General features: G+C 48.5%; 1 protein-coding gene across 7 annotated transcripts in view; it reads right to left on the reverse strand.

Annotated features, from left to right (window-relative positions):
• prkcz (protein kinase C, zeta) overlaps positions 1 to 23,616 on the reverse strand; it is a 155,948-nt gene that overhangs the window by 62,887 nt on the left and 69,445 nt on the right. The window contains exon 1 of one of the 7 annotated variants that reach the window (XM_061258553.1): positions 9,084 to 9,173. The exons of 5 other annotated variants lie outside the window; for them this stretch is intronic. In XM_061258553.1, the coding sequence (XP_061114537.1) occupies positions 9,084 to 9,120 (37 nt within the window). In that variant the 5' untranslated portion in view covers positions 9,121 to 9,173. Of the gene's footprint in view, positions 1 to 2,897; positions 2,952 to 9,083; positions 9,174 to 23,616 lie in introns of those variants that run through there. One more of the 7 variants, XM_061258554.1, reaches the window with a different exon arrangement.

The raw sequence follows: 23,616 nt of genomic DNA on the forward strand, positions 1-23,616 counted from the left end.
AAAAACAAGTACACAACCCAGGACATCAATCTGAGAGATGCCGACTGATTCATATTCGAGTAATTTACTGTGTGACTCAGAAAAAGCCACAATACCAGGAATTGGGCTGCATTAAAACGTCCTATTGTCACACTGACAATTATCAATGTGGACCACTTTCTGCATTGTTGTTCTTACAGAGGCATAGCTCTCGTTTCAAAAGTTGGAGGGGCTGTGGTAGGGTTTGGAGGACAATGTTACTTGGTTAAGAGTAGCCCTTCACCGGCTCTTAATTGAATTCATTGAACCCCATCCGTTTGTGTTTCAATGGCATTGCCTATATACGTGCCTGTCAGTTGGGAAACGTAATGGGGAAGGCTAGCCACTATGTCCACTTGTGCTTTAAAAATACACAAGTCTTTTCTCGTGGTTGATTTTAAAGGCTTTGTTTTTTTTTGTTTTTTTTCAAGTTTTACAAATATCTTTGATTCTCCAAATGCAGTACGCGAGAAATGCACAGCGTTCCCTTTAAAGCCGAGAGGACAATCTCCCAACCGCCACTCCCCCGACACTGAGAGAGTGACACTGCCCCAGTGCGTTACGTGCCTGTTCCCCCCCGCCCAGCAGCCCGTGCCTGGGCAGAAAGGTCCATCGATTCCGCGCCGGTGTTAATTAGAAGCATCGTCTTCACGTCCCCGTTGACTGATGGGGGTGTTTTGATCCCGGGGTATTTACCTCAGCTAAACACAAGCCGGAGAGCAGCGTCCTTCCTCCAAGAGCAAAGACGGGCTAATTAAAGGGAGAAAAGGCCTCGCTCTGGGCTCTGGCCACGTACTGAGCGCTGTCTAATCCTGTTAACTTGTGGCCCCACTGTCAGTAGCGGGAACAAATCAAGGAGCTCAGTTTCCATGGATACCCCAAATTTCCACACAATGTTATTCTCTCCCCCCCCCGCCCGTACAACGGCGTAGCTGCCGGCCGCATGCCACTGGAGCCGCGCTGCAGCATCCGTGCGCCAATCGGCGTGTCACGTTGCAGGCGGGCCCGGAAGGAGCACGTCGGCGTTTCGGTGAGACGCGCCCCACGGCGAGAGGGACACGCTCGACACCTGAGCCACCTGAGCCAGATCGAGTCACTTCGCGATGAGTCATGTTTACTTTCTGTTTGGAGCGACACGGAGTTACGCATTTAAGACTGTTATAATTTGGTGTGGTGAAATTACAAAATGGCTGACGTCACTTCCCTTCATCAACCCGTTGTTTGAAATGGCCAGTCACGCTCACGCTGTGACCTTCACTGGCAGTTTTGGGGGAGCGTAGACAGCTCTGAGCTCTCCAGCGAAGCAGGTGACGCTAGCTGCCACTTCTTATCGCCCCTCAGTTCGCAAGTAGAGCTCACACAGACATGAGTCACAGGAAGATTGTAAATTCGCAGCACAACAGGCAAATCTGCAGGTTCCAGATCGAACCAGCAGGGGTCGCTGTTGCACGAGGAGACACCGTTACGGTGACACTCCCATCTCTACAGGGCGACAGTGACATAATCAAAATGGCCATCCAATCCTTTCTCATCAAAGACTGAATAACAGTTTATTCCTGCTGCTACTATGACTACCAGAGAAGAACCCCAGCCTTCATCAACAAGTGCGCAATGAGCTGAAAGATTACGGGAGCGGAGGGCGTCGAGGTACGTGAACTGATTTCCCAATGTACACAACTGCCTCCCATTAGACACGCAAGCCAATGAAAATGCCTGAGGGCGAGTCGGATCGTGCATCAGTAACTAACACAAGAAGAGACTTGAGAGGAAAAACTCTCAACACAAACCGCGCAGCTGAACAACAGCCTGTGGTACAGTACAGTACAGTACAGTACAGTAGAGTACAGAACAGTAAATTTAATTCGCCTCTCGCATGAAAATGATAGGATCCACAACGAAGAAGAAACAAACAAAACAAAAACTTGCCCCGCTAACCAAAATCATCCCGCTGTAATCGGAGTGGAAACAATGTTTGATTTGCGGCCGAGTTTTACGGGAATCCAGCGCCAGGCTTAATGCATGGAGTCAGGTACAGTAATGCACGGGGTCAGAGAGACGCAGTCTGTCAGAGAGTGGGTTTCAGCTCTCCACAGAGGTGAGTGGGGAGAGCACGCATAACATTTTACAGGCTCCAGGGCGGGAGGGAAAAGCCACAACGCGTCTCCATTCTCAGATCAATAGCACTCTGATGGAGGAGTCTAGTGTATCTGTGGAAGCTAAAGAGCTCCATCTTCTGTAGACTGCAGACAGGCCTCAGCACTAGACCCCCAAAAACTACTCCAATCATTTAGGTGGAAATGATAAATTGACAGGAGGGTTGCTGGTTTGCAAAAAAAAAAACAGTAACAGAAATTGTTGTTTCAAGATGTCAAAATACTGTACAGGATTTTACGTTACTGGCCCTTACTGCCTGTAAACTCAAAAGCACAGTCTGCATAATGCTGCTACGTTCAGTCATATGCCACAGTACCTAAAAGCAATGCTACATTGTTCAGAGTTTCTTAACTCCAGTCCTTGGGACCCACTTGTCAGAAGGTCTTTGTTGTAACCAGAAACTCACACATGTGATTTTATAATTGAACCAATCAAAAACCAGAAATGCCTTGGATTAGTTAAATCAGGGGTGTGAGTTCCTGGCTGCAATAAAAACCTTCAGGCGAGTGGGTTCTGAGCAAGGTTGAGAAACACCATTCTGCTGACCAATGCTTTGAATCCCCCGCTTCTCCGTAACACCAAGGCCTCTCAGACCAATCTCCTGAGAGAAATAAAAGCTTCATCCACCGCTTTCTTCAGCCCGGTGCCGGCTGAGGAAGACGAGGGACGGGGAACGGACGCTCGCAAAATGACACGCTTTCACAAGAGAGGCAAAATACCGCTACCTGGAGAACCGTGGAGCGGGGTGAAGTATCCAGCCATGTCTGCTCCACAGGGGCTGTGCGTGGTCCCGCGTTATCTGAGAGGACACACCGGACCGGGCTGCTTGTTCTGCGGAGGGCAGGGCACCGTCGTGGCACTGACTCACTTCCATACATTGTTGCGCTGACTAGCAGGAAGACGATAAACACAACAGTCCCAGCCCACGTCTGGCCGGCAAAACCCCGCTGAGACCGTGGTACACGGTGTGGGGGAGAATCTGCACCACGGGATTGTGGGATAGGGCCGGCACAACCAGCGCGACAGTGTAACTACTGCAAAGTCTATGGGATGCGAGCTGAAAGCTGAAGTGCTTTGAGTCTGGGATTTGTTACAGATCTACAGCATCTAAAAAGAAATAAGAAAACCAGATCTTTTAGAATTTGTGAATACAGGCTAATTTGGCCAAGGATTGATGCAAAGCTGCCGACTTGATATTTTAGATGCCTCTGATGCAAATGAATAGAAGCATTAAACAATTTTTTTAATTTGAAAAAAGTTTCTCACTTCAAATAAGCTGGATTGTTTATACCGTCGACAGTATGTTCCAAACTCTTTAAACAGTGAGTCATCCCCAATTTCACAGAATCTAATTTCATCACATAAATTATAAAGAACGATCCATTGAGATGTCAAACGGTAAAAAAAAAAGGCATATTAAACACAGAGAGAGGGAGGGAGGGGGAGAGAGAGAGAGAAACAGAGAGATAGATAGAGAGGGAGAGTGAAAGAGAGAGACAGAGGGGGAGAAAGATAGAGATAGAGAGAGAGAGAGATAGAGAGAGAGAGAGCACATCACACTTTGCGGCCTTGAAAGACTTGACCGAATGCCAGCAGCCCCTTCACATCTCCCCCCCCCCCCCCGCCCCCCAGAACAGCTGCCAACGGCTGCGATGATGTAACGGGCCTAGGTGTGGGGGAGAGAGCTGCACCGTGATCCACACACTGTGTGTGGGTTCCACCGGACCAGGGTCAACATCGCCACCATCTGTGAGTCAGCCAATCACGGGAAAAGGTGAGATCGCACGGGGGGGGGCAAGGGCACGCAGGCTCAGAACAACTCCATCGGTCTGACAAGAGCCGGGTGGTGAAGGGGGGGTGGGGGGGGGGTGGGGGAGGGTCCTGTTCACTCAAGAATTGGCGTTCGGCCAGCGAGAGGTAGGGAGGGAGGATTGTGGGTAGGAACGTTCAGCCCGCAGAGTAATCTCAATGGGCGTTCCACGGACACACATGAAACAAAATTGGGAGTCTGAGCTCAATTTAACAGGTCATTTAAGAAGGCAATATAAGAAATTAGAATAGGTGAAACTATTCAATTGTTTCAAAAGTGCACTGAGAGTACAACAATGTCACTTCTTTTTTTTCTTTTTTTTCTTAAAAGCAAGAAATGATTATGCTAATTTGAGTGTTCGTCCCTGCACTTAACGCTGCGCTGAAATAAATGGGGTCATTATAGAATATCGAGCCACATTGAAGTCATTAATACACATTTTTATTATCGGAAAAACTCACTGTGAAATGTTAAATGTTAATCGGTTGTTATTTACTCAAACGTTTGTTGATTTTTGGTGTCCAAAAAACTTTAGAGCTGCTAGTGCCCTGAAGGACTTCTTGAAGGGAATTCTCCAGTCAAATCAGAAGCAAAATGGCGTGAAAGAAATTGCCGCTCACTACCGTTTCCAAAATAACCCCAAAAGGGATTCCGTATTGGTTTTATTCAAATTGTTGCCAACTTCACATCATTCTGGTTGTTCAATTCCGATTCGTCCAAGTTATGCCGGCTAAGAGGCCCTCTAAAATGTTTTCTCAAATGGCTAGACCAGTAAAGCGAAAAACATTTTTCCATGAAGATCTTCACCAAGATCTTGCCTACCGTGTGGTATAAAGCATTTAAGTAAAGCTACCATTGCTTTACTCCAGATTATGGCATCAGGCTTTTTAACCAGTAAACTTTGTGATAATTCCATTTTTAAGATCTTGTCTACATTTACATGTCATTTGGCCAACACTTTTATCCAAAGCGACTTACAGTTGATTAGACTATTCCTCCCCTGGAGCAATGCAGGACCTTGTTCAAGGGCCCAACGACTGTGCGGATCTTATTTCGGCTAGACCAGGGATTCAACCACCGACCTTGCAGGTCCCAGGCATGTACCACCGACCATGCGGGTCCCAGGCATGTACCACCGACCTTGCGGGTCCCATACCTTAACCACTACGCTACAGGCTGCCCTAGATGCAGACTACAGCTTGTAGGGATGACTAGGCCCAGCACCGCAGAGACAAAAGGCCCAGTCAGACCAGTACTCCAGTGCTACCACAGTAGCCTATACAGCAGGATGGACAGGAGTCACCAACCAACATCAACTGCTGTCCACCCCTCATTTTGGGTTCCCGAGGTCCTGCGGCACACAGAGGCAGAGGAACACTAAGAGCCCAGGCTCCCTGTCTGTGAGCTGGGACAAAAATAACACAGGAAGCAGGCCAAGTCAATGTGACCCCAATTTTCACCCAAAGCCTTAAGTCAGTCCCTCATGATTGCAACACTACCGCAAGAAATCTGATACTCTGAATAAAGTCTCCACTTGTATGTATGTACATTATAAATGGTTCTGACTTCTCAAAACGCCGCTGCGGCTTTTACACCATGAGGCATTACGTACTGCATGCACCGTAGCTCGCAGGACTTGAAATTCGAAACGGACAACATCACGGCTGAAAAGCCCGTTAACGAGTCACCTCGGTCCGGAACCGAAGATGACAGCCCACGTCTAATCACATTTCCACATTCCCCCTCTTCCCACTCCGTCCTTCTCTTTGAAGAAGGAAATCTAAGAGGCAGTGCCCTGGGGGCGGAAACGCATCGCTCCGTCTGAAAAAAAAAAAAAAAAAAACTTCCCAAGAAAACTTTTATGGGCCATCTCCGTTCCCACACCGCTTAACGCGCACGCCGCCACCGTCGTCTGACCCAGGCAGAGCGTAACTAGAACTGCGGTGTCTTATGTAATGGCTGTTCCTCATTAAGCGGCTGTGATTGGAGGGATCAATGAGAGGGTGGCCCCTCTTCAATGGCTGCGCGAAACACAAAGGCCGCCCACCTTGCTTTCATCGACGCAGAGTCACGGCGTCTGACTGACAGCAAGGCCCCGCCCCTCCCTCTCTGACCTTCATTTGCAAGATTAAGGGAGTCCAGTAATTAACTGGGAGCCATTTTCTAATCCATCAGCCAGAGAAGGTCTCTAATACTGTACGTGGCAGACACCCTGAACAGAGATGACCAGGCCAATCAGCGACTGTAGGTTACACCGAAAGCACTTTGGTTGGAAGTCCAGGTCTTCTGATTAAGAAAGCTTGCGTATGATGGGGCTCAGCTCTGAGAATGTCTTAACGTGCGCGTTTGGATGTTGAAAGCCTCTCTCTTACGTAACGAAAACACACATCAGCCTGACAATTATAGTCCTCCCTGTAGCCGTTTCCCCAAACAATGGCACTTATGCAAGACACACTTACAATACTATGCTTATGATAGCATTGCTATATATACAATGGCACTTTGTCTGAACTGGCTGGCGTATCGACTCGGGTTTGTCTATCCTTGCTGCATGCTCTGCTGGAGGCAGGAGCATGTGCTAAACGAACACGCTGTAACGTGAGAGCAAAACACGCAGCCGCTAACGTTAGCATCCTGCACGCGTCCAGTGTGGGAAGACGCGGTCCTCTCCACGCTAACGGACACGAGGAGGAACAGCTCTCTCAGCTTACATAAGCAGAGCGAGGGATAGAGCTAGGGTCCGCGTTCCCTTTTGGTTCCCAGAATGCTCCAGTGTGGTGCTTTTGGGAGGAACCAACAGCAAGATAAGAGCGTGACTACAGAGAACTTGGCCCAAAAAAAAAGCAAAAAAAAAAGCCTGTTTGACAATTTTTCGCTGCGAGTGTAAACAGACACCAGCACTGGTCTCTGCAGGGGGCTTGTGGGATGGCTCCGTCACACTCTGTGATGTTCATTTGGGAGGACATTTTCTCAGCCCTCATTAGACAGCCACACTCAATGTCCCGTTGAACTGAAAGAAATACAAAATGTAATTAGCCGCACCTGGGTAACGAGCAAAACAAACAACTAGTGCTTTGTTGTCTCCGCCTGCTGTTGTGTGTGATCCCCCCTCCCCCCCCCCCGCGTGTGTCTTTAAATCTATTTTACAGCCTCGCCGGGCACCGCCCGACAACATAATCCCACCGGCCAGCTTTCAGCTTTCTCTGCCCCGCTGGCCAGAGGAGTGTCACGCTCTATGTGAGCGCAAAACGCACGCACACGCACACACACACGCGCGCGCGCACGCGCACACGCACACTTGTACACAAACACACACAAACACACACACACACACACATACACATACACATATACGCCCACACAAACACGCGTGTAGCACTCAGACTGGCAAGCCAAGCGGCTGGACTGGACAGGACTCGAGGCCTCTGGGAAAGACGCTCTCTGCGATGAGGCACACAGAAGCGGGCTCTGAGCACGTCTGGAGAGTAGCGGTGTTCACGGGGGCATAACTCTGCTTTGTGCAGCCGGGGCCCGAAATGGAAGCACAGTCGGCCGCCTTAAAGGGCTTTCTCCGGAACCGGTGCCAGAGATGCAAAAAAAAATAAAAAAATAAAACATCGGCCTCATTTCCATTGAGGAAACTACAAGGACAAGGCGGAGAAAGACATTTTCTTTAAAAAAAATGTTTAAAAGAAGAGCCACATATTTTTATTTTAAACAAGACAGGTAGAACGCAAAGAGAGTGACAGACAGAGAAGCGACTAACAGTTGGCAGGGCTGCCAGGTTGGGGGCGGGACCCGTGCGCGCACAGGGAGTCGTATATGCCCTCCTGCGCGCCACATGTCTCACCAAGAAGCATTTTTAAAAGCAGCAACCAGAACAACAATGGCTGCAGGTACGCCCTATAAGTAGCAAAAGTTACTGCTGGATGTGCATTTACCGGTCAGGCTGAAGGCACGCTTTGACTGGTAACACACAAGCCCAGCTTAACAGGGCCGGCCTCCTGGGACCGCCTAATCAATAGCAAGAGCAGAGAGGGGTGTGGCGAGAGCGCCAGGACAACTGCAGAAAGCACAGCGAACGCAGAAATAAATAAAACATGAAGGGTGACCCAGATAATATCCGTATATCACAGGAATCACTTCAAAGGATGAATTCAAAATCCGCTGATAAATGACATTTAATGTCGCACACGGAGCATGGCGGGAGACAGCCATGGCGGAAAGCAGTTGTGCAGTAACGGGGTAACTAAACTTGCAGGGTAAAAATGCACAGGAGAAGCAGTTTGCCTTTGCCACAGGACAGCCACGGAGAGCCGGCTCCATCCACCGCCATCACAGACGTCAGGAGGAAACTGCCATCCCGGCATCGGTGAAACAGTGAGTCACAGACTAAGCTCTCTCACACGCGGGTCTGAATGAAGACTCTGTGCTCTCCGTGTCTGGGACTGTGTGCCGAACACAGACACCTCAGGAATGATCTAACAACGGGCTCGCTGACAAAAGCACACCGATACCTGTCCTGTCACACAGTCTGGAACAGGTGGGCTCAAGGCTACCTGCAGGCTACAGACCCAGCGACCGTAGAGTACCGACACGGCGGGGTGTACTGACAAGGCAGTGCACTGACACAGATATCCGCTCAGACAAAGCCGATACAGTGTTTCTCATTTACAGTGACGCCGATGACCAGAACACAGGCTCAGGGAAGTACAATAAGAGCAGGCTCAGAACCAGCGCCAGTACTGACACACACGTCCGCAGATGTTTACAGACAAAAGCTGATGCGCCCTCTCTCACGTAACGGCGAGGCCCGGAACGCAGTGGTTAGGAAAGTACAATAAGGGCTGTCGTAGCGCAGACACCATCGCTAACAATGCAGGAGAGGGGCAGCCTCGTGCTACTGTCACCCAGCCCTGCGCAGAGATTCCGTGGGGGGAGGAGCGGGGGATGGAGGGGGATGGAGGGGGATGGAGGGGGGACAAGCCCACCTGTCTCTGGAAGCCCCTCCACACCCCCCCCCCGCCCCTCGCTCGGCGGTAAGACGGGAGCGAGGCTCGCGGTTTCCCCGCGCGGCGGTGAATCGGGAGTGGCCGCGTACCTTTCAGACGCAGATAGAAGAGGAGGGTGAGGAGCATCCCTGGGGCGGACGGCTCTGCCCGGTCCGGCGCTCTCAGCCCCGAACGCAGCGCTCAGCTCGTCCTTCCGGCACGTTCCGCCGCCACCGCCGCCTCTCTCCCCCGCGCGCAGCTGCCTCTCAACGCCCGTCTAACGAGCAGACATTTCCCAGGCTCCGACCACGCTCTGAGCATGCTCAGTTCCCTCCGTCCCCAGCTCCTCTCGTTGAAGAAAAAAAAAAAAAAATCTCCTCCCTCCCTCCCTCTCCCCTCCCTCCTAAACTTTGAGAAAAACGGGAAAAGGATCCAACAGGATGGCTCCGTTCTTTTGTTTAAGCGGCTGGTTTAACGGCAGCTCACAGGCATCGCTGCGGCTGTTTCGTGCGTTTTCATACGGCAACCTGATTACCAAAGCCTGACTCTTTCAGGACGAGTGTGGCGCAATGCCCGCCACCTGCCACTAGATGGCGCAGCTGGACTTTGATATCGCAGCAACCTTTCCGTCAGGAGCCAATGCTAACATATGTCTTTCTAAATTGAGGGTAAAGAAGCTATTTATAGAGAAGCGAAACACGCTGAGATTCATCCAGCACAGAAATGGGGTAGGAGATGGGTGGGGGTGTGGGCGGCGCTACGTTTTTCTTTTTTTCTAACTCTGATCTTATTTTATCTTTTCTAATTTCCTAACTTTGAAACAAACAGTGACTCCAATGTTCTTTCCCCACAGTCATATCCAGGTCACCCCACTGCCTTTGCCTGCCTGAAGTAAGATGCATATTAGCAGTCTGCACTGTGTGGGAGTTAACCTCCAGCAGCTGGGAAGAATATGGCACGATTAAAGATAGACTTTCGCCGAGGAGAGAGGAGAGAATTCCAATCATACCAGCCGTTCACGCAAGCACAACACCCCTGACCTGTTCTGGACATTTCAAATATCCTCCCTCAAGAAACCCTGCTGCACAGGGTTCTGTTCAAACCGACAAACAAAAACCTTCTCGCTCAGCATTTCCATCACTGTTTTCATTTTGATAGAGAATATATTGATAGCGAACTTTAAAAAGGCTTGCGATCTACAAACAAGACAAGATTCCTTAACACTAGCCCGATAATGTCTCTTTCCCTGGGTTGTTTTGTTAGCTGACAGCAGTGTCTCAGTCAGAAAGGTTTAAAAAGGGAAGCGGGGAGATGCAGAAGCTTGTCTCCGTGCGGTGCAGTTTTTCTGCAGGGGAGAGGGTGACAGCAGCTGACGGTGTGAGGGTGGAACCTGTGAACACGGTGCTTTAAATAGAACCTGAAACAGGCGAACGGAACCAGAGGCTGCGGGACACGCCTACGCAGGGAGGTAGAGAGAGAAAGGTACAGCAGTAGCTGATTAGAAAGGTACAGCAGTAGCTGATTAGAAAGGTACAGCAGTAGCTGATTAGAAAGGTACAGCAGTAGCTGATTAGAAAGGTACAGCAGTAGCTGATTAGAAAGGTACAGCAGCAGCTGATTAGAAAGGTACAGCAGTAGCTGATGAGAAAGGCAGAGCAGTAGCTGATGAGAAAGGTACAGCAGTAGCTGATTAGAAAGGTACAGCAGTAGCTGATTAGAAAGGTACAGCAGTAGCTGATTAGAAAGGTACAGCAGTAGCTGATTAGAAAGGTACAGCAGTAGCTGATGAGAAAGGTACAGCAGTAGCTGATGAGAAAGGCAGAGCAGTAGCTGATTAGAAAGGTACATCAGTAGCTGATTAGAAAGGTACAGCAGCAGCTGATGAGAAAGGTACAGCAGTAGCTGATTAGAAAGGTAGAGCAGTAGCTGATTAGAAAGGTACAGCAGAAGCTGATGAGAAAGGTACAGCAGTAGCTGATTAGAAAGGTAGAGCAGTAGCTGATTAGAAAGTGCAGATCAGAAAGTTGGGGCAGTGCAGATTAGAAAGGTAGAGCAGAACTCTGTGAGAAAGAAGAGACTTCTAACTCAGCGCTGCAGCTGGGTGTGTCCGCGGGGGTGTCTGGGGTGCGGGGGGAGACGCCTGCCGGCCCTGGCCAGGGTAGGGTGGGCCTCAGAGGGAGGCTGGGAAATAGAGCCAAACACATTCCGGCAAGAATGAATAAATAACTAAATATTTTAATAAAAAAATAACTGCTTTTGCACATAGGAACAACTATAGTATGACTCATTGCTCACTGGCGTGCACAACACATACAGAGCACACGCAAATGCACAACAAAGAAATACACATATGCACAGGAGGACAAATACTCTGACACACTCTCGCACACACACAAGCGCGCGCGCACACACACACGCACACGCACACGCACACACACACAGTATATACAGATACAGATACAGATACAGGCGCAGATAAAACACACAAACTGTAAATAAAAATGCCACGTTTGGCAGCACACACCCTGCTGCACTGTTATACCAGAGCGCTAATGTTGTAATGCCACAGAGGTTGTGCAAGCAGTTTCAATACAGACTGTCACGGTGGAGACTTTCCTCCTCAACACAAAGGCTTTTATCACTTGAGGGCTTAGACATACTTCAGTTTATCAACAGTGCTGACCAAAGAGCAAAGACACACACACACACGAGCATGTGCATGTACACACACACACGTATGCACACACACATGCACACACACACATAATCAGACACACACACGGACGCACGCACGCACGCACGCACACACACACACACACACACACACATAATCAGACACACATACACACATATGTGCACAAAACACAGGGACACACACACACACACATAATCACACACATGTAAACATACATACACACACACACACACACAAGGACAGGCAAACAAATGCACACAAACACACATGTATACGCTGCAGTATACACACGCACACACACACATGCACGCACGCACACACGCACACACGCACACACGCATACACGCATACACGCATACACGCACACACACACACACACAGAACTGAGTTAGTTAATCACAGTCTATCAGTCATGAAACACTCCTACGTGTCTATAAAAACTGAGCTGGTAACGTGTGCTAAAGGTCCCTGGTAGTGCACTGACATTAAAAACGAAATCCCTGAACCCAAAATGGTTCAGTAGGGTTAAATATCTGGTAAGACAAAGTGTCTGAAGCGATGTACAGCCTGGCTGAATAAGGGCTTCTACTGTGCAAATAATGCGCCGAGACCTCCATTACGTGGTGTATGAGAATTATGGAATACATTTTCAGCAACCACTTAACTGGTTCATTAAAACTCAATTACCTAGAAGGAATGTTTTCTGTTGTTTTAAATTAAACTATTTCAAAAAGGGTAAATTATCTGGCTTTCATGCGCCCGCTGTAATAATGTGGAGTACAGAAGCAATGTAAAGATTTTTGTTTTGCGTCCATGCCTGAAAGCATATTTAAGTTTATTAAAAGACTGAAATCAAACAGCCATTTTGAGGGATGCCAGTCTGGCAGGCTGAGTCTCAGGCGAGGCTGCTGAACAGAGAATACGCTTTTATTAAGTCTCTCCACGGCTGCAGCCCGGCCGCTTTCTTCTGTGAATAATTTGTGGTTGTGGTTTCATCTAAACTCTTAGTTCAACACTTCTGTTTGGTGCTTATAAATAAAAATGCCAACGCTTTTTAACTTGGCAGGAATTGGCACGGAGACTCTGACAAGATGGCTGAATACTCTGCTGGTCTTGCATATATTAAAAAAAAACAACAACACATTAATGAGAGGCCCGATCCATGAAAATGTGAAAAAAATAAAAAAATAAATAAATAATAGTCTCACTTATCTAATTAATTCAGTGCTCTTCGAGCGAATCCAAGCACAGCTGTTCCTTCAGTTTCTAAGATAAGGCTCATAATCGTCAGATAAGCTTCACATCGCAAAATAAGTGTCACAAATTCCCCTTCCGAGCCCCCATATCTGTAATCAAAAAACGTCCAAAAAGGCAGAGTACGGGTGACTCCTTTCTCTCGGCTCAGCATAACAGGAATTCACGTCCCTGTCATTTTGTTCGCCTTTGAAATATGCTCAATTGGCCTGTGATTAAGGGAAGAAAGAGCCACAATGCGCAACATGCAAAGCTGTGAGCTCCAATGCCAACGGCCATCTCCGGGGGAAAAAGCCACCATTTTAGCAACTTTATCAGCTTTAGCAAAAAAAAAGAAATGAATAAGTACTGTACATTCAATGAGGACTCCTTCCTGCTCCCTTTCGGACTGGGACCACTAACACTGATTGTCACCAGACGCCTACCGTATGCATCACCTAGACCGAACTAGGTTACAGTTATTTAGCTGATGCTTTTATCCAACATGACACACAGTTGATTAGACCAAGCAGGGGATTACAACAGCTGCACAAATCCTATAGTGGCTCCACCGAGGCTTGAACCACCAACCGTCCGGGTCCTAGTCACGTACCTGAAAGGCTACAGGCTGCCCCAGGGGGCTGTGTTAACCGGCTGATTCCAAGCTGGGTCAGTTTTCAGTCTCTGGACCGTCCCATCACCCAGACTTCTGTAAACCTCCCATCAGGAATCGGCTACTTCTGCCGGCACTGAGCCAAGAACGCCCGCAAAAAGTGCACTCATCTATCATCTATTTACTAATTTATTTATTTATTTTATATCCCAATTTACTGTACTGTACTACAGAAGAACTGGCAATGATCAAAGGAGGAAAAAAAACAAAAAAAAAACAACTGTCTGCGGTCTTAATTCTTAATTCGCTAATAATCATTATGATACATATATTAATGCACTGTAGCTTATTACATGCATATATTAATGTTGATTCTGAGGTCTCTCTTATTTTCTGTTACTAATGGTCCCCTGAACAATTCGGCTTATCAGCTGATATTTTATTCCCCAAGCTGAAATGAAACGGCTGTTTAAGGATTCCACTCAGACCCTGAATGTGAGAAAAGACAGATAATACTGTATATTATTCAATTTGATCAACTCAAGACCCGCACCCTGCACATTCTTATTTCAACTTATCTGCATAGACACCGCTGCAGGAATACCAAAGCATACTCTGTACTCATGTTAGGAAAGGGTGTGTGTGCGTGTCTGTGAGTATGTGTATGTGTATGTGTATGTGTATGTGTATGTGAATGTGAATGTGTATGTGTATGTGTGTGTGTGTGTGTGTGTGTGTGTGTGTGTGTGAGTATGTGTGTGTGTGTGTGTGCGCGTGTCTGTGAGTATGTGTATGTGAATGTGTATGTGTATGTGTGTGTACGTGTGTGTGTGTGTATGTGTGTGTATGTGTGTGTGTGTGTGTATGTGTGTGTATGTGTGCGTGTGCCTGTGCATGCGCGTGTGTGTGTGAGTAAGTATGTGAGAGAGAGAGTGCTTATGTATGCATGGTTTATTCTTACAGTTGGCTCAATTAGTGTCATACAAAGGGAGCGTCAATTCAAAATTAAATCTCTGGCCTTAACTACAATTGTCCCTGCTTATTTAGCCTGATAAAGCTCATTTTACATGGCACCACTGTGTAAACGGACAGAGCTGAGCTTACGCAGAATTGTGTGTGATATCAGCATCAGTGGAGCAGGGCTGGAGTAAACTGTGTCCTCAGGCACGATGCCAGCGGAGCTCCGCCTGACAGCGCAGTCCTGCACGCACACGGGGAGACAGAACCAGCCCAAACCCAGGGAGACAGAACGAGTTCAAACCCGGGGCTGCAGAACCAGCCCAAACCCAGGGAGACAGAACGAGTTCAAACCCGGGGCTGCAGAACCAGCCCAAACCCAGGGAGACAGAACCAGCCCAAACCCAGGGAGACAGAACCAGCCCAAACCCAGGGAGACAGAACCAGCCCAAACCCAGGGAGACAGAACGAGTTCAAACCCAGGGAGACAGAACCAGCCCAAACCCAGGGAGACAGAACCAGCCAAAACCTGGGGAGACAGAACCAGCCCAAACCCAGGGAGACAGAACCAGCCCAAACCCGGGTCTGTGCCGGTTCCTGTGCCTGAGCCTGACAGGCCCTGTGACAGCTGCCCCTGCGGTCTCTCACTTCCTCCCGGCCCGGCGGTGCCAGGCAGACTGCGATCCACAAGCCCCGCCCCACTCCCGCTTCCACTGCGCGCCGGAGTCAGCCGCGGTTGCCATGGCGTCCGTGACATAACAACAGGCACCATCTTGTGTGTGAGGGATGAAGGCCATGAGTCATGCCGGGCCCCTGCGCAGCGACAGGAGCGTGAGATAACAGACCACAGAGCGTGTTCACCTGTCCGCAAGGAAAAGAGGCCAATACAAACACACACCAGCTAGCGCATCTGTAAAAACATACACTCTATTAGGAACACACTCTAAACACTTCATTAGGAGCATTTTTACTTTATTACACCCACTTATTCATGCGATTATCTAAATCATGCCAATTGTGTGGCAGCAGTGCAATGCATACAACCGTGTAGATACGGGTCAGGAGCTTCAGATAATGTTCACATCAACCATCGGAGCATCTCTGAACACACAACGCATCATAACTCTGAGTGGACAGGCTACAGCAGTAGAAGTCTAAAAAAATAAGTCTAATAAATACCTAATAAATTGCTCACAGAGTACATTTTAAGTAAGACCGCTTAAATGGCTTGTACAACAAGACAGAAGCAAAGAAACATACGATATTAAAACCTGCTACTAAAGGAGATGTCTACAAAGTATTTCAGTGTAGCTTTGTGGTCAGATGACATCGAATGCACAGCGCTAAGTCTGGTGACAGACCCATCAAACTCATTATTTTCCCATCATCCAGTCACCGCTGGACGAGCAGTGCTTCCTCTAACCAAGGTCATCCTCGCCGGCCTAGCTGCGGCCTGTAGCGTACTGGTTAAGGTAAATGACTGAGACACGCAAAGTTGGTGGTTCTAATCCCGGTGTATAAGATCCGCAGAGCCGTTGGGCCCTTGAGCAAGGCCCTTAACCCTGCACTGCTCCAGGGGAGGATTGTCTCCTGCTTAGTCTAATCAACTGTACGTCGCTCTGGATAAGAGCGTCTGCCAAATGCCATTAATGTAATGTAATGTAGTTCATTTTGGGGCACAGCTTTAGCTAGAAAGGCACCATGCTGGATCAGACAGTCAACTTCTGCACCAATCACCTGCATTCGCCACAGTCTGTGTGAGAAAAGTGTGAGGAATGCAAGCTCCCAGAATGTAAAAACACTGAAAGCCATCCACTGGTTCTGTACACTCCCCACCACAGCCTAGAGACTCGAAGCTTGGCATTTCATGCTCCCCCCCCCCCCCCCACAATCGAATTCATGTTTTAATTTTAATGGAATTGAAGTTTTAGTCACACAGGGTAGGCTGGTGGAGCAAACGTGCTCATGCCCTGTTAATTCCCCCCAGTAGCCGTGCCAGCATGGCACTGGATTGTGGGAGAACAACGTGCCTGGAGGACCCAGGACCTTCTTGTTGTGAGGTGACAGTGCTATGCACTGCACAACCGCCATGCACCAATTTGAAGCACCGATCACTCCTTCCATGTGACGGCAATCCCATCCACACTCCGCACCAGGAGCATTGCGATTTAAGTGTCTGCACTGCTCTCTCACACTCCCCGGTGGTTGTACACCCTAAAGAGCGTATTCTTGGAGGAGGGTATACGCTGTTGATCATAGAGAAATATCTGACCTCACAGAGCAGTCTCTGACCCCTGACCTCACAGAGCAGTCCGTGACCCCTGACCTCACAGAGCAGCCTGTGACCCAACGCAGCAGCAGTCCCTAATGAGACGGCTCATTAATTCCACTTTAATCACCTCCCCAATCAATACTTATCGTTTTCAATTAATTAAGGCTGACAGCTAAAACATTTAATTTAGAAGTCCCAATGAAAACATTAGCACCTAGAAAATATATTTTTCAAACGGATGAGCGAAAGAAAGTACAAGACACACGCTCCAGTGTGAACTGTGACAGTCCCCCTAAAATAATTTATATGAGCACAATTAGAGAGGAACGTAGGGTTCTGCTTAATTCAACGTGGTTAATGAGGCATTCAACCTAACAGCTACGGCGCTTTGTCCTTCACGTTTAGCAACGCGCTGAAGCAAAAAGTACATATTTTACAGTCTATTCATAGGCCAATGACATACAGGTATGAGAGTTTTCAATGAGGCGTGAAGTTATAAAATTAGCTATATGTTCACTTTTAATTTTATATAGTAATGCCACCCCGACACACACATGCGCGCACGCACAAACATGCGCTCACTTGCGTGCGCGCACACACACATGCACATACACAGCAGTTATTAGTTCATTATTAATACCTGGGGGAAAACCATGCACCATGACTAGTGTGATTACGTGTTTTTCAGCAGATGACTTCAACTACGTTTGTGATCTTCCACTGTAATTTCCTGTTGGGAAATGAAAACAGCTCAGAAGAAAGGCCCCTGTAGGATTAGATTTCTGTAATTCTGAAAAAAACATTATTGTAATTCAGAATTCAACCATATGGCCACAGATGAAATACACTGAATGGGCAGTAATTGGACATTGGACTAGCGTTTTAGTTTTAAGTCAGATAAAACAGACACAGCCACAGACAGCCATCTACACACACACAAATAAACTCACACACATGCATGCACATGCGTGCGAGCACGCACACACACACACACACACACACACACACATACACGCACACACACACACACACACACACACAAACACGCACACGCAGCCCCATATCCAGAATCGCCTCTCTGCACACTACTCACTGCGTGTAAACGGAACTCTGCCTCAGATACAATTTTCACTCGGAAGGTAACTTTAGAAAACATTCCTATTTGGGGAAAATAATCAATTTAGCTCTCCTGAAATATAAAACCGAGGCTGCACTTTCCTTTTTTTTTTTCAAAGCAGGAAACAGTCCTCTGGGACCTGATTCTCGCGGCAGCAAACGAGGCTGGCGCGACGTCAAGACACAGCGAAACAACACGGAAAGCGGAGAGAGCAATATTGGTAAACCCAGGAAATTGAAAATGAAGTTTCACCCCTGGCCCCTCTTCGCAAATGATCTTGTAACTGCGATGGTGATAAAAGCCGGGCTTCAGAGTCAGACGAGCCCGGGGGGGGGGGGGGGCACAGATTGTGGTAATACGAGACAGGGGTAATCAGCGCACAGCGCTACACGTGACAGGGAGACCAGGTGAGCCCACAGGTGTCCGGGAGAGAAGAGCAGAACCTGCAGGCCCTGCTGCCTACGAGGCCATGGTGACGGTACGGGGGCAGCAAAACACAGTGTTCAGCACACCACTGAACACACACTCAGAGAAATGAATCCCCCTTTGTGTCAAAAACAACTACCGTGCACTGGGAAACAAACAGCTACCCAGCATGCAATAACATGCATGCTATTTTTTTAAACAGCCAAATGCACACCAGGGCCAGGTGAGACAACATTGGAAAATAACCCAGAGGGAATGGATAGAATATGAAGTAGAGTGGCGAGAAATTAGCCGGCGATTTGGCTTCTGCGCTAATACGGAAGACGACCACAGCCAATTATGTGAACATTCCTCCCGCAATCTTTATCGACAGTTAGTCCTTTCGTTACTCAAAGCCTTAAGAAACGCTTTCCGAATGCCTCTGAGGTGAAAAGCAGCGGCGCTTGATAATTAGCTCTCGTTTTTTTTTCTTTCTTTTCCGAAGGAACCTTTTCCGACCGCGAATCTATTGACCGCCTTTAATGTCCTTGAACCTGGGGGGGCTGAAGGCGGTAATGAGAGAGCCGCAGCTGCAGACAGAGTTATCTCAGCCTGTCTCCAGCGCGCGCGCGTGTGCATTCGCCCGGCTCTCTGCCCACTGCAGCACTATCGATGTGCTCAGCCTGGACTCACAGCCACGGGGGGGGGGGAAGGGCTGGTCTGCGGAGGCCGGCGGTTCGGCTGCTAATGTGAAGATTTTACACCGAGTTTCAGGGCAATAAAGTCCTGTGATATACAGCGCAGTGTTGAGGGCGGGCCGCGGACTTATAATTGATCGGTTAAAGGGAGGGCCAATATGCTATTTCCAATGTAATATATGACAATGTAATTTATGTGACAATATAATTTTTATGAACATGGTGTCTATCATATTTTCGGGTCAGGCACCTTTAAAACCAGGTAACGTTAGCCGTTAGCGTACAGTACATTGAGCTCTGTTCTCGTTCCTACCCCACAGTAAACTGATGTACTATTGCTGCCCACTCAGATTACAGTGTTTCACTTAGTTGCACACATATTAGAAAATGATTGCCTTTAGCCCGTTTTTGTGGGCTGAGGTACGCTCGGAAGCGTTTTGTGGCACATTTTTTGGTGAATTGCATTACACGAGTACATTTTCGTTTAACTTAATTTGATTAGTGCACAGCAATACACCACAGAGAGTAATCATTTAACTGCCAGAATTTAATATGCCGGGTTTCATTCGGTAATCATGCATTTATACCTGGTACACTGTATCGGCCGAAACTGGTTTGCTTCTTCATCTGTGAAAAGCAAGTGGGGAAAAAACTATGTTGGACCTTTCGTTTTAACTGATGCTGGGCCTATACCTGCCATTACAGCCTTTGATGTCTAAATCGGCCAACAGCCTTTTGTGTGAAGCACGTACAGAGCACAACTGAAAGAAATACTGCAATATCCGAAAGGCCAGGTCGCAAAGCCTGACTGTATTCCGGCTGCAGTCAGACTAACAGCCTCATCCCCGTCAAAGCCCCGCATTTACCGTGGTAATAAAACTTCCGTTGGTTTTCCTCTGAAGACTTGACCCGGGCTTTTGCGAATAGCCGTAATGGTCACACACAGCGTTGTGGGGGAGACTGATGATTCTACACTTTCCAGGGAAGGAGAAGTCGGGAAAATACAGTGGAGCGAGCAACGGAGGGCAGCAGAAAACAGGGGAGATAACAAGGGAGGAAAGAAAAAAATACACTTGGTAAATAATACCGACGGCCAAGAATGGATGGAGGAGACGGAGGAGGAGAGAAAATGACCTTCTCAGGGAAAGAGGGGACTGAAGTGCGTAATTGTACCCGTGTAAATGTGTCATAGCCTCATTATCCCAGAAAACACAGTGGAGAAGGAGAAACGCTATGACTACGCTACACCCAGAGTCCCAGGCAAAATGGTGCCCACATTGGGGGAAATGTCTAACTTATCTGGCCGGGGGAGTTATGTTGAGGTTTGAGTGATGATTTAAGGCTCTTTAAGGTCATTTCTTCAGCTAAGAGCACTGACACGTCAGCGGAGAAAGAGAAAATACTGCAGCTCAAATGCCAGCGATGTTGCAGTCTGCCTGTTTACCAAACGGCATGGGAAAAAGGTCAAAATCCTTCATTTCCCCTTGGCGATAAACCACCAATCCTCATATCTGTGCTTCTGACAGGCATTGATCAACATTGCAGTGAACCCCAAATTATTTGGTCACCTGTTCTTCATGCCAATCAATTTCCCTGTGCAGGCCATGGGTAGGATGCCAGCTCATCCTCCAGGCACTGTGTCAACAACACCAACCAGCCACATTTCACCACTGCCAATCATCCTCAACATAACCCACTCAGGAATTAATGGACTATAAAAGTTATGGGGGCGGAGGCCACGTCACCCACACGATATACAACCAAACCACAACAAACACCACGCTCTCAACGTCTTCCGCAGTGTGTCTTTCGATCACAGAGTAGAGTACAGTTATTTAGCTGATACTTTTATCCAAATCGATTTACAGTTGATTAGACTAAGCAGGGGCCACACGCCCCAGGAACAATGTGGGGTTAAGGGCCCAGCTCAAGGGGTCTCAGTCCTGCACCTTGGCCACCAGCCTAGAGGCTAGCCCACATAGGCGGTCTTGTCTGTGGAGGGGGGTGGGTTTCTATACAGAGGGTAGCCCTTCCCAGAATTAATGGAGGGGGGCAAATTAAAGGTTTCCATGCCCTAAAACACCCCCAGGGGGGGGGTCTGTGGAATGCTTAAAAGGCTCATCGACCGCAGTGAGGATGCAGGGCAGGGTTACAGTGAGAGGCACTGAGGTGTAAGGCCGCAGAGAGGACCGTAGAGGGAGACAAATCCCCCCGTCAGAAGCAAAGCGAGCGCACTCCCCCTTGAGCTCACGAGGGCAGACGCGGTCTCACCACCGGTCCTGCGGACGACCCCGGCTCCCCCCCCGTGAGAGGAAGCTTAAGATGCCCTAGCCAAAATAACCCCCCCCGGCCCCAGGGCGAGCGCCAGCGGTCAAGAGCCAGGCCTTTGTACTTCACAGCGGGGCGTTATCGTAAGGAACATCCCGCTGCAGAGCCGGCGATTTCTCCTTTCCGTTCAACAAAACCATCACACTCTCAGAAATACAGTGACAGTGGAGGTACGTACGTCTTTGTTCTTCAAGGATCAAACATCGCAAGTGTACCCTGAAAGGAGGGTAACGTTCTCTTTGGGTACGAATGAGTACGTTTTCCAAGCAAACGACGTACGCATTAATTATAGATCGCTGGCGAGGAGTATAATTTTATGCACCTATACCGCCCGAGTGACGGCGGATTTGTACCTTTTTAGGTACCGTTTGTACCTTCCTGAGAGTGCAGCAGCATTATCAGCATTATCAGAACATCCCTTTGTGGAGCAGTCAATGAGCGGACATTTTTCCTTTCAACAAAATCATCACTCAGATGGCGTTTGTGTCTTTAGAAAAAAAAGAGACAGAAGAGCTTGGGGTGAAATATTCAGAACATGTCTCCTTCAAAGAACGGGGGGGAGCAAAACAAGGATTCAGCAGCGTAGGATCACTAAATAATTTAACAAAAGCAATGCGGGAGATCTTAAAAAGCAGGCCATGGGCTGGTTTTTTTTCTTCAAAGATTAGACAAGGACAAGACGGTATAAAGTGGCACAAAACTGGCCTTGGTTACTGGTGCACTTTCTGATAGAGGTATAGTGATAAATGTCATGCTCATTGGGGTGGCCTGTAGCGTAGTGGTTAAGGTACATGCCTGGGACACGCAAGGTCAGTGGTTCTGATCCCGGTGTAGCTACAATTATATCGGCACAGCCGTTGGGCCCTTGAGCAAGGCCCTTAACTCTGCATTGCTGCAGGGGAGGATAGTCTCCTGCTTAGTCTAATCAACTGTACGTCGCTCTGGATAAGAGCGTCTGCCAAATACCAATAATGTAATATAATTTTCAGCTTGATTCTGGCTTTCCCCTTCACTATGGTGCATTTGCATGTCAGTACGTTACAGTAACTGTAGTGCCGTTTTATACAATAACACCTGACTTTGACTGAACTCCATAACTGTTTCACAGAATATCTTGAGCGTTTATCTAGCCTTGTTATATGCACTTACAATGCTGAAAGTTCCTCTGGGTAACACTCAAATACTGCAGCTGCAAATTTGACACCACAGGCGTATGGGGGAATCCTGGGCTCTGATTGGAGCAGCTCTGCGGTGAGCAGTTGTGTCCCACTGGTATGGATGGGACCCGGCTGGGACCCGGCTGGGACCCGGCTGGGACCTGGCTGGGACCCGGCTGGGACCCGGCTGGGACCTGGCTGGGACCCGGCTGGGACCCGGCTGGCCTCCTAACACCCAACAGCACCTCCAAGGCCGTCCCACTCAGGACCAGCAATGTCCAGACGACACGTTTAAAATGTCACGGCAGAATTCATTAATAAACACGAAGCACGTGCCCGTTGGATATTCCCGTCAGGTCCTTGGTGCTTCGCCCTTCAGCAGAGGTGACGGAGCAGACTAATAAATACACTTTCCCGAGTGCTCTTTCTGCTGATTCAAGCGCGTCGTCTGCTTCATAATGGATCTGGCTCCGGACACACTAAATACAGTTTAATTAATACCTCATAAATATACAGCAATCAGAGGCACTGCGTTAAGCCACAGCAACGGTTATAAGGCTTAATACACCTTAAGACAGGGGTCGGCAACCCTGGTCCTGGAGAGCCGCAGGGTGTGCTGGCTTTCGTCTCCACCTTAAAATAAGCAACCGATTCAGACCCAAGAAACCAGGTGAGGTGAGTTAACTGTGCAATCAACGGCTTTCATTGATCAATTAATGCCAAGTAACAACGAAAGCCAGCACACCCTGCGGCTCTCCAGGACCAGGGTTGCCGACCCCTGCCTTAAGAGCTCCGTCTGAGAGACTTACGGGGTTTCCTCTGCACGGTCCTATCATGGGCCGGTCACTGGAAGCCCCTTCCTGATAAATCCAGAACAGTCCCCTGTAGCCTGGCTGTCTGTCGGCACCGCGGACCGCAGGGCAGGACTGCACTGAACAAGATGGAGGCACAGCCTCCAACCCTTATACACTGATATTCTCCCCATCCCTGGCTAAGGCGAACTGTAGCCTAGTGTTTAAGGTACATGACTGGGACCCACAATGTCGGTGGTTCGATCCCCGGTGTAGCCACAATTTGATCCGCACAGCCGTTGGGCCCTTGAGCAAGGCCCTTAACCGCTCGCACTAAGAGCGTCCGCCAAATGGCATTCATGTAATGTAATGCAATA

The sequence above is a fragment of the Conger conger genome, chromosome 10 (genome assembly GCF_963514075.1).
Source record: "Conger conger chromosome 10, fConCon1.1, whole genome shotgun sequence".
Classification (NCBI taxonomy): Eukaryota; Metazoa; Chordata; class Actinopteri; order Anguilliformes; family Congridae; genus Conger; species Conger conger.